At 46.2% G+C, this 11,391-nt stretch overlaps 1 protein-coding gene across 2 annotated transcripts in view; it reads right to left on the reverse strand.

The window, feature by feature from the left end:
• Positions 1 to 6,645: 6,645 nt before the first annotated feature.
• The window catches only part of OTUD5 (OTU deubiquitinase 5), a 63,932-nt gene continuing 59,186 nt past the window's right edge, over positions 6,646 to 11,391 (reverse strand). For both annotated transcript variants that reach the window (XM_081935282.1, XM_081935281.1), the window contains exons 6-9: positions 11,206 to 11,391; positions 10,823 to 11,033; positions 9,243 to 9,356; positions 6,646 to 8,416 (exon numbers count right to left, since the gene is read on the reverse strand). In XM_081935282.1, the coding sequence (XP_081791408.1) occupies positions 8,295 to 8,416; positions 9,243 to 9,356; positions 10,823 to 11,033; positions 11,206 to 11,391 (633 nt within the window). In that variant the 3' untranslated portion in view covers positions 6,646 to 8,294. The remainder of the gene's footprint in view (positions 8,417 to 9,242; positions 9,357 to 10,822; positions 11,034 to 11,205) is intronic.

The raw sequence follows: 11,391 nt of genomic DNA on the forward strand, positions 1-11,391 counted from the left end.
TCAACCTTAGCAACTATTAAGATGCATTGACTTCCAACTCCCAGAATGCCCCAGCCAGCATCACGTCACTGTGACAGCGCTAGACAAATCTAACCTTTGTTCATGTAAACAAATATCACCACTTTGATCCTATTTCTGTCACCAGTCTCATCGGCGTCTTTCACACGCTATTAGGGTTGAGGAACGAAAGCTTACTTTGCAAGCTTCAGCAATTTAAAAAGAAATTTAAACCACTGGATGCAAATGCAGACCGGCCCCGTGGATTAATACTTCCGACAAACCTGAGAGAAATGGAGGAAAATCTCCAGTCTCAAAAGCTTTAAGCTCTGGGAAACAAGAGGTCAGCCTCTAAACAGGTTGGAGTTGCAGCTTTGGTCTTTCTTTCCACGTCAGGGACAAGAGCAGGAGGGAAATCAATTCCTCATACCTGTTGAAAATTCCTTGCTTGACATTTTCTGGGCAAGTCCCAAAGCTGTGGGTCTGAAGAGCAAATTTCTCAATCCTGCCTGTCTTTTTCCTGGGGTGGATGGAAGGCATGAGGAAAAGGCTTGGGAAGGACCCATTGCTCCTCGGTGTGGGTCCTGCTGCAAAGCAAGCCCAACAGGATTCCTTGTACGGGAGTCATTTGCTTGCACCTGTGGGTAGCCAAGCCTGAAGAACAAGGTCCCAGCTCAGCGTTCAGCTTCTGACTGAGGCAGGAGGCCTTACTGAAAGTCACACGTGGAACTTTTGCTGCGTCTGCTCTGGCCTCAACTTTCCCCTCCACTAGTTGGGTACTGATTCACTACTACTCCTTGAACTGACTTTGCTCTTATTCACGAGGGGGGGGTAACATGCTGTGCTCAATCCAGGCCTATTCACAGCAGGAGAATAGCAGTGTCCTTCCGTGGCAGGACGGCAGCAGCACTTCTTAAAGAGTCAGCTAATTGGTGGTAACTGCCTGGTTCACACTTTGTGCTAAATTAGGTGTCTCCAACCTTGGCAACTTTAAGACCTGTGGACTTCAACTTCCAGAGTTCCTCAGCCAACTCGCTGAGGAATTCTGGGAGTTGAAGTCCACAAGTCTTAGAAGTTGCCAAGGTTGGAGACCCCTGTGCTAAATGATCTTGTGATTTGGTGGTTTTGGTTTAGCATTCTGTGTGGACTCAGATGCCATAAAGGGAGGATTTTGTGTTTACTACCACCCAGACTGCCATAGGCCGCCTTTGAGATGCTTTGAGGGCAGCACAGAATGACCCAATCTTAAGGCACACAAAACTTTGAGTAGGGCCCACAAAGTACCTTAAAAACTGTCCAAATTGTCATTATTTTTTCAATAGAAAAGGCTACATAGAGGGGGAAATATCACTTAGGTTTAATTTATAGCATCAATTAAAAGGCAAGATTAAGCTCAGGGCTACCTTACACCTTTATTTGTTCTAGTCCTGCCTTGTGAGGTGGGAATTCCACCCCCCCACCAGGTGTAGTATAAATCTTGGATATATCCTCCTTCCCTAAACTGTGACCTCTAGGTTATTTCATATCACTGAGATGGTTGGGAATTATGGGAAATGACCACATTGATGAAGGGTATCCAGTGGACTGATGGAGAGATCAGGGTCTTAAAAGCTTACTTCTTAAAACCTAAGAGTTGGTCTAGTAAGAGTATTGTCCTAGTGCAGAAGAGTGCACAATATCCCGAAAGCGTTCCCAGTCCTTCTCAGCATTTCCCTCCAATTGCAGCTCTGAGAGTTGGTTGCCAAAATCTTCTGCTAGTGAGGCTGCTGTGTTGGGTTTCTACTGTTTACTGACGTTGATGTGTTTCATCATAGCTTTGTTTCCCTGTGGACGTCTCTTTGGCTTGACGTGAAAGCTTAATTTGGAGATGATGAGTCTATGGTCAGTCCAACAGTCAGCACTCGGCATGGTCTTACATCCTGTCTTTCCTCTACACAACGACATAATCAATAAGATGCCAGTGCTTGGAGCATGGGTACATCCAGGACATTTTCTAGCGAGTGGGCAGGCAAAAGATGGTATTGGTGATGATCAGATTGTGAGCCGCACATGTCTTCAGTAGCAATAGGCCATTGCTGTTGCATTTGCCGATTCCATTTTTTCCAATGATGCCATTCCAGGCAGAGTGATCGGATTCTACTCTGGCGTTGAAATCCCCAAGTAGAATCAGACTGTCAGTGCACTTCAGGGATGAAAGTAGGGCATCGAGATCTTCATAAAACTTGTCCTTTACTTCTTTCAGATTCATCATTGTGGGTGTGTAGCCGCTGATCAGTGTGGCTTGTTTTCCTCTCGGTTGTGGGAGACGCAGTGTCATGAGTTGGTCGTTCATGCCCTTGGGAAGACCGGCAAGTTTGCAGACATGATTCTTAACTACAAAGCCAACTCCAGATTCATGGCGTTCATTAATGCTGCGTCCACACAAGAATAGTGTATAACCACCTCCTGTTTCTGTGAGCTGACCTTTGTTGGCTAGACGAGTTTCACACAGGGCCACAATATTGATGTTAAATCTTGTGAGCTCTCTGGAGACCAGGGCTGTTGTTCTTTCTGGTCGACTTGCTAAGAGGTCATCTTGAAGCGCAGGTAAATTCCATGTGGTAATGATGAGTGGTGTCACCTTACGTTTTGTTTGAAGTTTTATTATTGGACCGCATGAAATGGGATCTCCTCCAGCCATGGTAATCTGGCCAGGGTTCTATAAAACAACAATGTTTAGGGCACCTTTTCTAGCCCCTTCCTCTTACTATGGAGGTGAGCAGTGTGGTTCTAAAGAGGGCTGCTCAGCCACTCAGGTAGATGCCGAATCCAGCTGTTGCTTTGGTCAGCAAGAAGACGACCATTAGACCCGAGCCACTTGTGTGCAGGTCCGCGGCTACAGCTCCCAGTGTATCCACATCTGCTGCTTCACCACTTGCCCATCGCCACAGGACTTTGAAGGTTCATGAGAATTGGGAATGTCAAGATTTGTGCGTGAGTTGGATTAAAGTGAGGGAGAGGTGCGCATAGTCAGCCTCACTCTCTCTTCCCAGATTCCATCTTGCTCCAATAGCAGGGCAAGAGTCAAGACAGTTGGAGATAGGCTCGGCACAGTGGTTGACCAGGGCATCTTTTGTGTCTTGCCGTGCTCTTAGTGTATCACATCGCTTACAGAGACCGCCTTCATAACCGTTGTCCTAATTTAGTAGGTTTCATCCATTCAATCCGCCCTAATCTGTCTTCATATGCTCGGGATAGACAAATCCCTATCTCACCGAAGGTCAATGACCCAACGGCTACTTTCAACCTGGTTTGTCGAAGCTGTTGCTCAGGGTGTGGCCTCTGCGCATGCTACAACTACGAGGAGCCACAGGTGAAGACAGAGTGACAGGTGGGGACCAAAGCTGGACGACCTGCCCTAAAACAACCTGCCCTCAAAAGGACATGGCATACCTCTACACAGAGGTGCTACCCCTCCCTGAACACTCCATACACCCCTATATAATAAACCAATAGTTATAAACTTCTTGTCAAAGCAAAATTGATGCCAGCTCAGTTAAATAAAGTTTAATCTATAACTGGAAATCTAGCTCTCGCATCCACCAAGACGTGAGCACCCAAAGAGGTATTGTTGGGGACGTATACTCAGGTCAGCAGTCATAACCTATGAAAGGAGTGAGGTGGCAGAAACACTTGATCCATTAATAGCATTCATCTACTTTTGGGTATTCATAGAACCTACTGAACTTTAATCACATGGACTGGGTTCACACAATACACTATGCTAAAAGGTGGATGGCAAATTTCTGCTTCAGTGAACTGCACAAATATAGCCGGCATCTGATTGGACAAGACCGGTTCTGCTGTCACATTAGTAGCAGCATGATAAGTTTCCATTTCCTTCCTAAGAACAGCCTAAGACAAGTGATTTCCAAACCTTTTCCTTCATTACCTGAAACCATTTATCAGAAAGTCTTTACGGACCAATCCTAAGTCCCTTCCTTCAACCACTGAAACTTCAGTAGTTGAATAAATGGTTGTTAACTGGTACCACCTTTATTACAAAAACACATTTTTGAGTGATCTTTATGTCATTTCAACAAATTGCCATTGGTGAATTCATTGGTTTTTGTCTTAATAGGAATACTGGGGAGATTTTCAAGCATTTTTTTTAGTACGCATGACAATCTTTAAATCAATTTAAATATCCTTGTTGTGACAGGTTTGTCTGTTGTCGCCGAAGAACCACTTTTACTCAATTATGGGTGATTTACCCTGATTTTGGAAGCACTAGTCTCTTTCCTCACACATACCCCATCCCACTGTCCTTAGACACGAATAGCATGTGGCTACCAATCCTCACTTCACTTTACTTATTTCTGCACTACTCCAACGTTGGAAACAGCTGCATCTTCTTCTAATATTTCCTGAGATGTCAAAAGGTGTGTCAGAGGACATACCTTAGAGTAGTGTTTCTCAAACTTGGCGACTTTAAGTCCTGTGGACTTCAACTCCCAGAATCCCCCAGCCAGCTCTGCTGGCTGGGGGATTCTGGGAGTTGAAGTCCACAGGACTTAAAGTCGCCAAGTTTGAGAAACACTGCCTTAGAGGATCCCTCCCAAATCTCTGCTAGCCAAGTTGCAGTGCAAACCCTCTCCACATGGTAGCTAGTACCAGACTCAGAAAAGTGAGATAGGATAATGTATTAGCAACATTTACATTATTGAAATGCGTAAGAGCTCCTGGGCACCTTGTATTTTAAAGCTGAGGAAAGTGTAGATGTGAGGGGGGGGTGGGGGAACCAGGATAAACTAACTGATCAAATATTTTAAATTTGACATCGCGCCATCTGATCTACAAGATGCAACAGGAACTGTTACCATCCGGGTAGTATTTTTTATTGCTTTTCTATTTACTAAGCTTCATGCAAATAATGTAAGAAGTAACTAGCAGTCAGATAAATGATTCCTGCCCACTTCCTCTTACGTTGGTTTTCTGCTTGTAGTTATTTACAGGAAAGCATTTCCCTCTCCACACAGCAGCCAGGCATATTGAAAAGACTTTTTATTCTGTCATCTTGGCATTTCCCAGGTTTCTTTCTGCTCCAAGTATGGACCAGTCCAAAATACATCCTTAGCACGTTAACCCTACATTGGCCTGTCTGTGGTTTGCTCCAAAAAACATTGGACTACAACTCCTATCATCCCCCCCCCATCACTATAACCGCATTTATATTTGGAAGCCAAAATAGTTCAGAACCACTTTTCATTGACCAAAATTGCTCCTGCCTCACTGGAAAGCAACAGGGTTTATTTTGAACCAGCTGCCCTGATCCAACAGAGCTCTTTCATTCATTTCATTGAAGCAGTCCCAGTGCTACTTCCAAATAATCCCTCCTTTTGGCCACAGCTTGGACTTGAACGTGACAAAAAGCAAGCAGAAAGTGGCTTCTAACCTACCACTTTTATCATTAGGGTGTCTCTCTTACTTTCTGGAAAAAGTGGATTGTGACTCCCAGACTAGGCTTCTCCAGCTGTGGACAGCTCCCCAGTTGCCCTTAGCAGCTGCACCTAAAATCTATCGGCACAAGCTAGTTTGCAAGCAGAGTTGAGAAGGGACTGGCATTAGCAGACAGGAGATTGATGGCTGCTATTTATCAGGCACACACACACACACACACACACACCCGCCTCAGTTCAATACACAAACACGGAAAAGGAATGCCAATCCCTGACTGCCACATGTCAATTAAAAACCTGTTCTCCCTCAGAGGTGGCAACACAGCAGGTCACAGAAATCTTCAGGGTCTCACCAAGAGGCATAAGCAGCAGCCTGTTAAGTGACAAAGGGGGCAGACAAGGAATGAGGCCCAGATGCAAAAAACAACAACAACAACAGATGAGATTTGTTTTTTTTCTCCCCAGTAGAGACTGAATTCCTGCATGCAAAGATAATTTTCAAGTATCCACCTTCAGGTCTATCATGCTCCTTAGAATCTCAATTTGTTGCTTTTCAAGGAGGGAGCCCTTATGGCAATAATGATGAGAAGCTCCTGTTATTTTTTCGAATATCCTGCCTCCCTTTTGCAAAGGAACAATGACTAATGGTACTGAGCATGGATACCCTCCACTGACTGCGTCTCAAAACTATTTGATGGGTTCTACTAGATCAAAGTCGTACGTACATGATTTTCTTCTCCTGACAACGATCTCACAGAAAGTGTTTTTTTTTTGATCATGGGACCTTCATTACTGGATGGGCAGCTCTTGGGTGGAGCACATGACCCCGCTTGGAGAGACCGCTGTGTGGTATTTTCATTTTCAGCAGGTCATCAATGGCTTCCCATTTCCTACTTGGGTGACTTAAAGAACGGTCCATCAAGGATCCCTGGAAAGGCAACCGGACTCATCGTCCCAGACGCATCAACCAACCATAACCCCTCCTTGGCAATAGAATATTTTTCTGGAAAGCAGAAAACTCAACTGAGCATTTGAGAAATAGCAGCATAAATATTTGGTTCGTGTAGACTGTAAGAGCACCCATCTCATCTTTTCCAAATTCAGTTCCTCCCTCACCCTCCTCCAATGCAGAGAAGTTCACCATCTACCGTGCGGAAAATAATGGCAGAAGAAAATACAATAAGAGAGAGAAAAGAGCATGCAGGAAGTCAACTCTGCCTATATTTTTATTTCAGGCACCAAATACCACTTTTAGACCAGCCATCCGTGGAGTCTCCAGGATCCATCTTCTAAAGCAGCAGACAACTCCCCTCCCCACTTTTCAAAGATGCCTCTTTGAAGCGTCAGAGAGCAACAAATGGGGGGGGGGGGCAGGAATGTCAGCGTATCTCTTGTCCCTCCAGGAATTTGGGACTCAGCATGAAGACGCAAGAGGAGCTGAGCACATGGCTCCTTTGCATCTGACTGTAAAGAAACGCTTGTTCAGACCAAGGCTTGGACAGTAAAATGGCCACAATAGGTAGGTTATAACTACATATGTAGTGAGGAAGACACCACACCTGGAAAAGGTAAGATTACCAGAAATACTTCCTTCCTTGGCTTTTTTTTTTTAAACCTTCAAGCCAGTCCATCAACAGTCCAGGACCCAGGAGAGGCTCCCCGGTTTGAACCAGCCCTTAGAATGGGAGTCAAAGTCTATTTTTTGCCTCCGGAGAGCTTGGCATGCCTCCATGTTAGCTGCAGCCTCCATCGCATTGTTTTCTATCCAGAGTCCATTTGGTTCCCGGTTTCTTTTCCTCTCAGCGTTACCCGAAGGGCAGACCTGCTCAGGGGGAAGTCCTGACACTGACCAGTGAGCGGTGCGCCCTCTCCCTCTGCTGCTAGGCACAGGGAGAATCGAAAAGGCAGCAGCAAGAGGGACCAAGGCCAACGAAGCACAGCCATGAGAGCAGCTAGACCAGATAGCTGGACCAACCCATTGGCAATGGTGGAAGAAGTGATGCCTGCCGGGTGGCCAAGAGCCACACGTGAACGAAGAGGTGGGTGGGGAGAGAGAGAGAGAGAGAGAGAGAGAGAGAGGGAGAGAGAGAGGGAGGGAGAGGGAGAGGGAGAGGGAGAGGGAGAGAGAGAGAGAGAGAGAGAGAGAGAGAGAGAGGGAGGGGCTATTGCACTGAGTGAAAAAGGGGACAGCATCTTACAGACAAGGGGGAGGGGGCTACTTTTCTTTGGAGGAAGGCAGAATGATTTCAATGGCTGCAGATTTAGGGCCTGCTTTGCTGAAAACGTTTCCTTTAGGGCAGGGAATGTGGCTGAAAGAGAAGACGACAAGTGGTGTCCTACCATACTCCTCTTCTCCTTGTCCCCAAATTACACGATTCCCCCACAGCCTCCAGGGTCAGGGAAACCAGCAGGCCCCACAGTGGCATTTCCCTTCTATTGAGGCAGCTACGCTCTCTCTCCACACCCCTAAAGCCAACGTCCGTTCTCCTCCCCTCCCCCCCGCAGGCAGACTGTACCCCTCCAATCCAAAGGGGGGGAGGGCTCTCTTGAGGACCAGTTCAATCATTTCTTTTAATAATGAAAAACGGCAGATGAAGGGGAAGCCCAGCATGCCCCAGTTTGTGAGTGGTTCAGCTCCTTGTGGAAGAGATCCTGTCCCTCTCTTGGCCCGGTCTGTTTCTCAGCGCACCAAAGGGGAGAGTCTTCTGCGGAGAGCCAAAAGTGGGGGGAGCAAAGGGGGAGCGGAAGAGCCTTGATCAGCAGCAGTGGAGGAGGGGAGGGGTTCCAAGTGTTATCATCCTTCCTGCCAAAACATGCACCGAAGGGGTGTCAGGCGAGCGCAACAGCTGGAACCAGGTATCAACTCTTGTCGGAACCACTGTCTCTGTGCAGGGCACCTTTCTTCATGCTTTCCAAGTATTCCTGTTGCGAAACGGCCAGCACCGAGGCCAGGATCTCGTCGTCATCCCAGTCGCTCAGACCTGGCCAAAGACAGGCAAAGGGGCAAAGCAGTTAAGGAGGGGAGAGCAGAATGAGGGAATCGTGTCTATCAAACAAGCTTGGCTCTGCCTCTACCAGCACAGTCAATGCTCAAGGATGGAAACGAGGCTTCTTCCAAACCTGTTTTGTACTGCCACATCACCTGTTCTTTTGACTCCTCTTGGCCACCATTCCTCTTTCATACACACAGAGGCAGTTTAGCTCCCCTGCCCACAAATCCATTTCCACCAGCCCATTTAATGCTCTGAGCAGGGCTGCAGAGACTTTACACGTTAACCACTTGCAGCTTTCCCAGATTCATTTCTACAGAGCCCACAGCCCCTGTGCTGCTGAATTCGGGCGAGATTCCTACCCTTTCCATTTTTTTAATTGGCTAAACCCTAAAACAAGTGTGATGCACTAATGGTAATTACTATATTCTTCTTTTCCTATACCCCCAAAAAAACAACACCAGATAGACAAATGATCAACATCAGGCTATGGATAAATAAATATTAAGATTTGGTTGCCCTGGAAACCTGCGTGGCTGCAGCTACTAGACGACGTCATCTTGTGTAAAAGCCAGCTGCTTTGTATAAAACCTGGAGAAGGACAGTTTAAACCTTTACATTCAGTCCACAAGATTAAGGATCAAAGGTTGGGAGCATTTTAACACGTGAGACTCCGCAGAGTGAAACTAAAGAGACGGGCGATAACACTGGCATCGCTTTCAGCACCAGAAGGTGTAGCTTTTTAAAGGTATGAAAGCTGAAAACCGGCTAATCCAAGATTCCAGTCATGCCTGCAGGGCAAAATGAGGGCACCTACCGAATGCTGTGGGCGACATCTGTTGCATTATTGCCCGGCACTCCAGGGCTGGATACAACGACACTAAGGGAGGGGTTACTCGCCCACCGCCTGCAGACAGCTGGCTGCTTGTACCTGTGAGGGGTGGAAACTGCAAATGAAAACTTTGCATTGCAGGGTTCAGAACTGAGTGCCTTATTGCAGATGGCTATCTGAAGACTTATCTGAAGTTTGCATAAGTACAACTTTCTTTAAAGGAATGTCAACAATTGTTTTCTGCTGAAAAGTAACGCCTGCAAGATCTACATTCCTTGGAAATGCAAAACGTCTGTCACAACTTTGCAAGGCAGACATTAGTATAGATCAAAGGATTAATGAGTCATGATACGATTCCTAGAATTTCAACTTTCATTTTTTTTTAAAAAAGGGTAACCACCAATCCTAATGCAATGCACAAGGGTTAAAAAATGGTGTGGATTCTGCCGTGGCACATAAATTATAACCCCAAGTTCACCATCCATTTACTCTTCTCTCTGCAATAGAATCGTTCAAGGTGCTATTTAAACTGTGGGTAGATGGGTTGCACTGGTTGATTTTGCCTCTCGTAGGCCAGAAAACCAAGATAAAATTATGATTAGGATATCCCTTCCCAACAATGGCGCTTCAGCAGAACATGGCTATGAAGATCTGCCTGGGGAGGGAGTGGTGGTGGTGGGGGGAAGCTACTTTCTAACTACTAGATGTTAAGCTATTCTTGTCTCTGGGTTGTTTTGCTCTTCTGAATTGCCTTCTTTTAGTTTCTAACTCCGCAAAGTTAAATCTTATGTTAAAGTTACATGTACTTAGGAATTAGGTATTTTGGCTTAAAAGGACATCATCTCCAACTTTTGTTCAAGTAGACTTTAACGCACTATTATATCTTCATTAATAGAGTTTCTCAAACAGCTCAATTAAAAAGTGCCTGGCAATTTTCTTAAGTGTATGCAAAATGAGTTCTCTCATTTTTGCTCCTGTTCTAATCAGATTACCTTCTATATGTTTTTTTCTCCAAGCTGCATCGTCAGAGTTTAAAACTGGCGGGAAGGATGCAGCTGTGAAGGAAGAAAGCACAGTGCTCTCCCAGTCACCCTTGGCACCTTCAAAAGGAAGGTCCAGCCTCTGTAAGTTAAGATATGTTATCGTTTGTTTAGTAGTATCTGTCGTATGGTTTTAATGCTATTGCACAAGTAACTTGGTTCCTGGATGAAAACTCAGGGCAACTACTCTGCAGGCAGGAAACTGACATGTTGCATAACCATCCTTGTCTTACGACTGACAATTAAAAATACATAGAAAAGTTATGATATGAAGAATTTAGGGACATCGCATGACAATACTGCAGTCTTATAAAACGTATAAAATCCAGGAAGATCCCAGACATTTTTGTAAGAGAATGTTGTTTAACATTGGGAGGCCACAGGCCCCGTCTAAGGATGCTTTAAGAATCACGCTGCATGAGGACATCATAGGGAAGTGTCTGGCAGCGTGAATCGTGTAGCATTATACCCCAATCCACAGGATGATTTTTACAGCGTTACGCCCCCAATCCACAGAACACTCACCTGGAGCACAGGGCGAGGGGGGTTTGGTAAGTGCTAGAGCTGCAGTACTCCCAGGAGAAGGGGGTTTGGCAGCATTCAGCTCGTTGTGCAGGTCGGGGTGTTCTGGGGAAGAAGCTGAACTGCGCTGGCGTGGGGAACGGCCACTCCATTCTTCCAAACCGCTCGCTGCGGCTGCCGTGGCAGAGCTGCAAGTAGCACTGGCTTTGCGGGGCTGAGGGAGGAAGAGCAGGGGGGCTTGTCAGAGGGGACTGTGGCCTCTTTAAAAAAATTCCCATTGCCAAAAATGGACTAGCTACTCATGCCCATGCCCGCAGTCCTGCAGGGACCCCGAGGTATCCTGACAGCTCTTATTTGCCTCCTGTGCAAAGAAAAGAGAGCCAAACCTGTCTGGCCTGCTTTTCCTGGTCACGCAGCCACTGCAAGTAAGACTCTCTGGCAACCTGTTCTTCGATGGCCTCATTGGTGGCTTCCCAGTCGGTCGCTCGCTTTTTATCCTCCAGCATCTGCTGCTCGATCCAGGACTCCTCTGAGGTCTTGATGGCATTCTTCATCAAGGACTGCTCTGCATA

The sequence above is a fragment of the Natrix helvetica genome, assembly GCF_964273705.1.
Source record: "Natrix helvetica genome assembly, chromosome: 1".
In the NCBI taxonomy this organism is placed as follows: Eukaryota; Metazoa; Chordata; class Lepidosauria; order Squamata; family Natricidae; genus Natrix; species Natrix helvetica.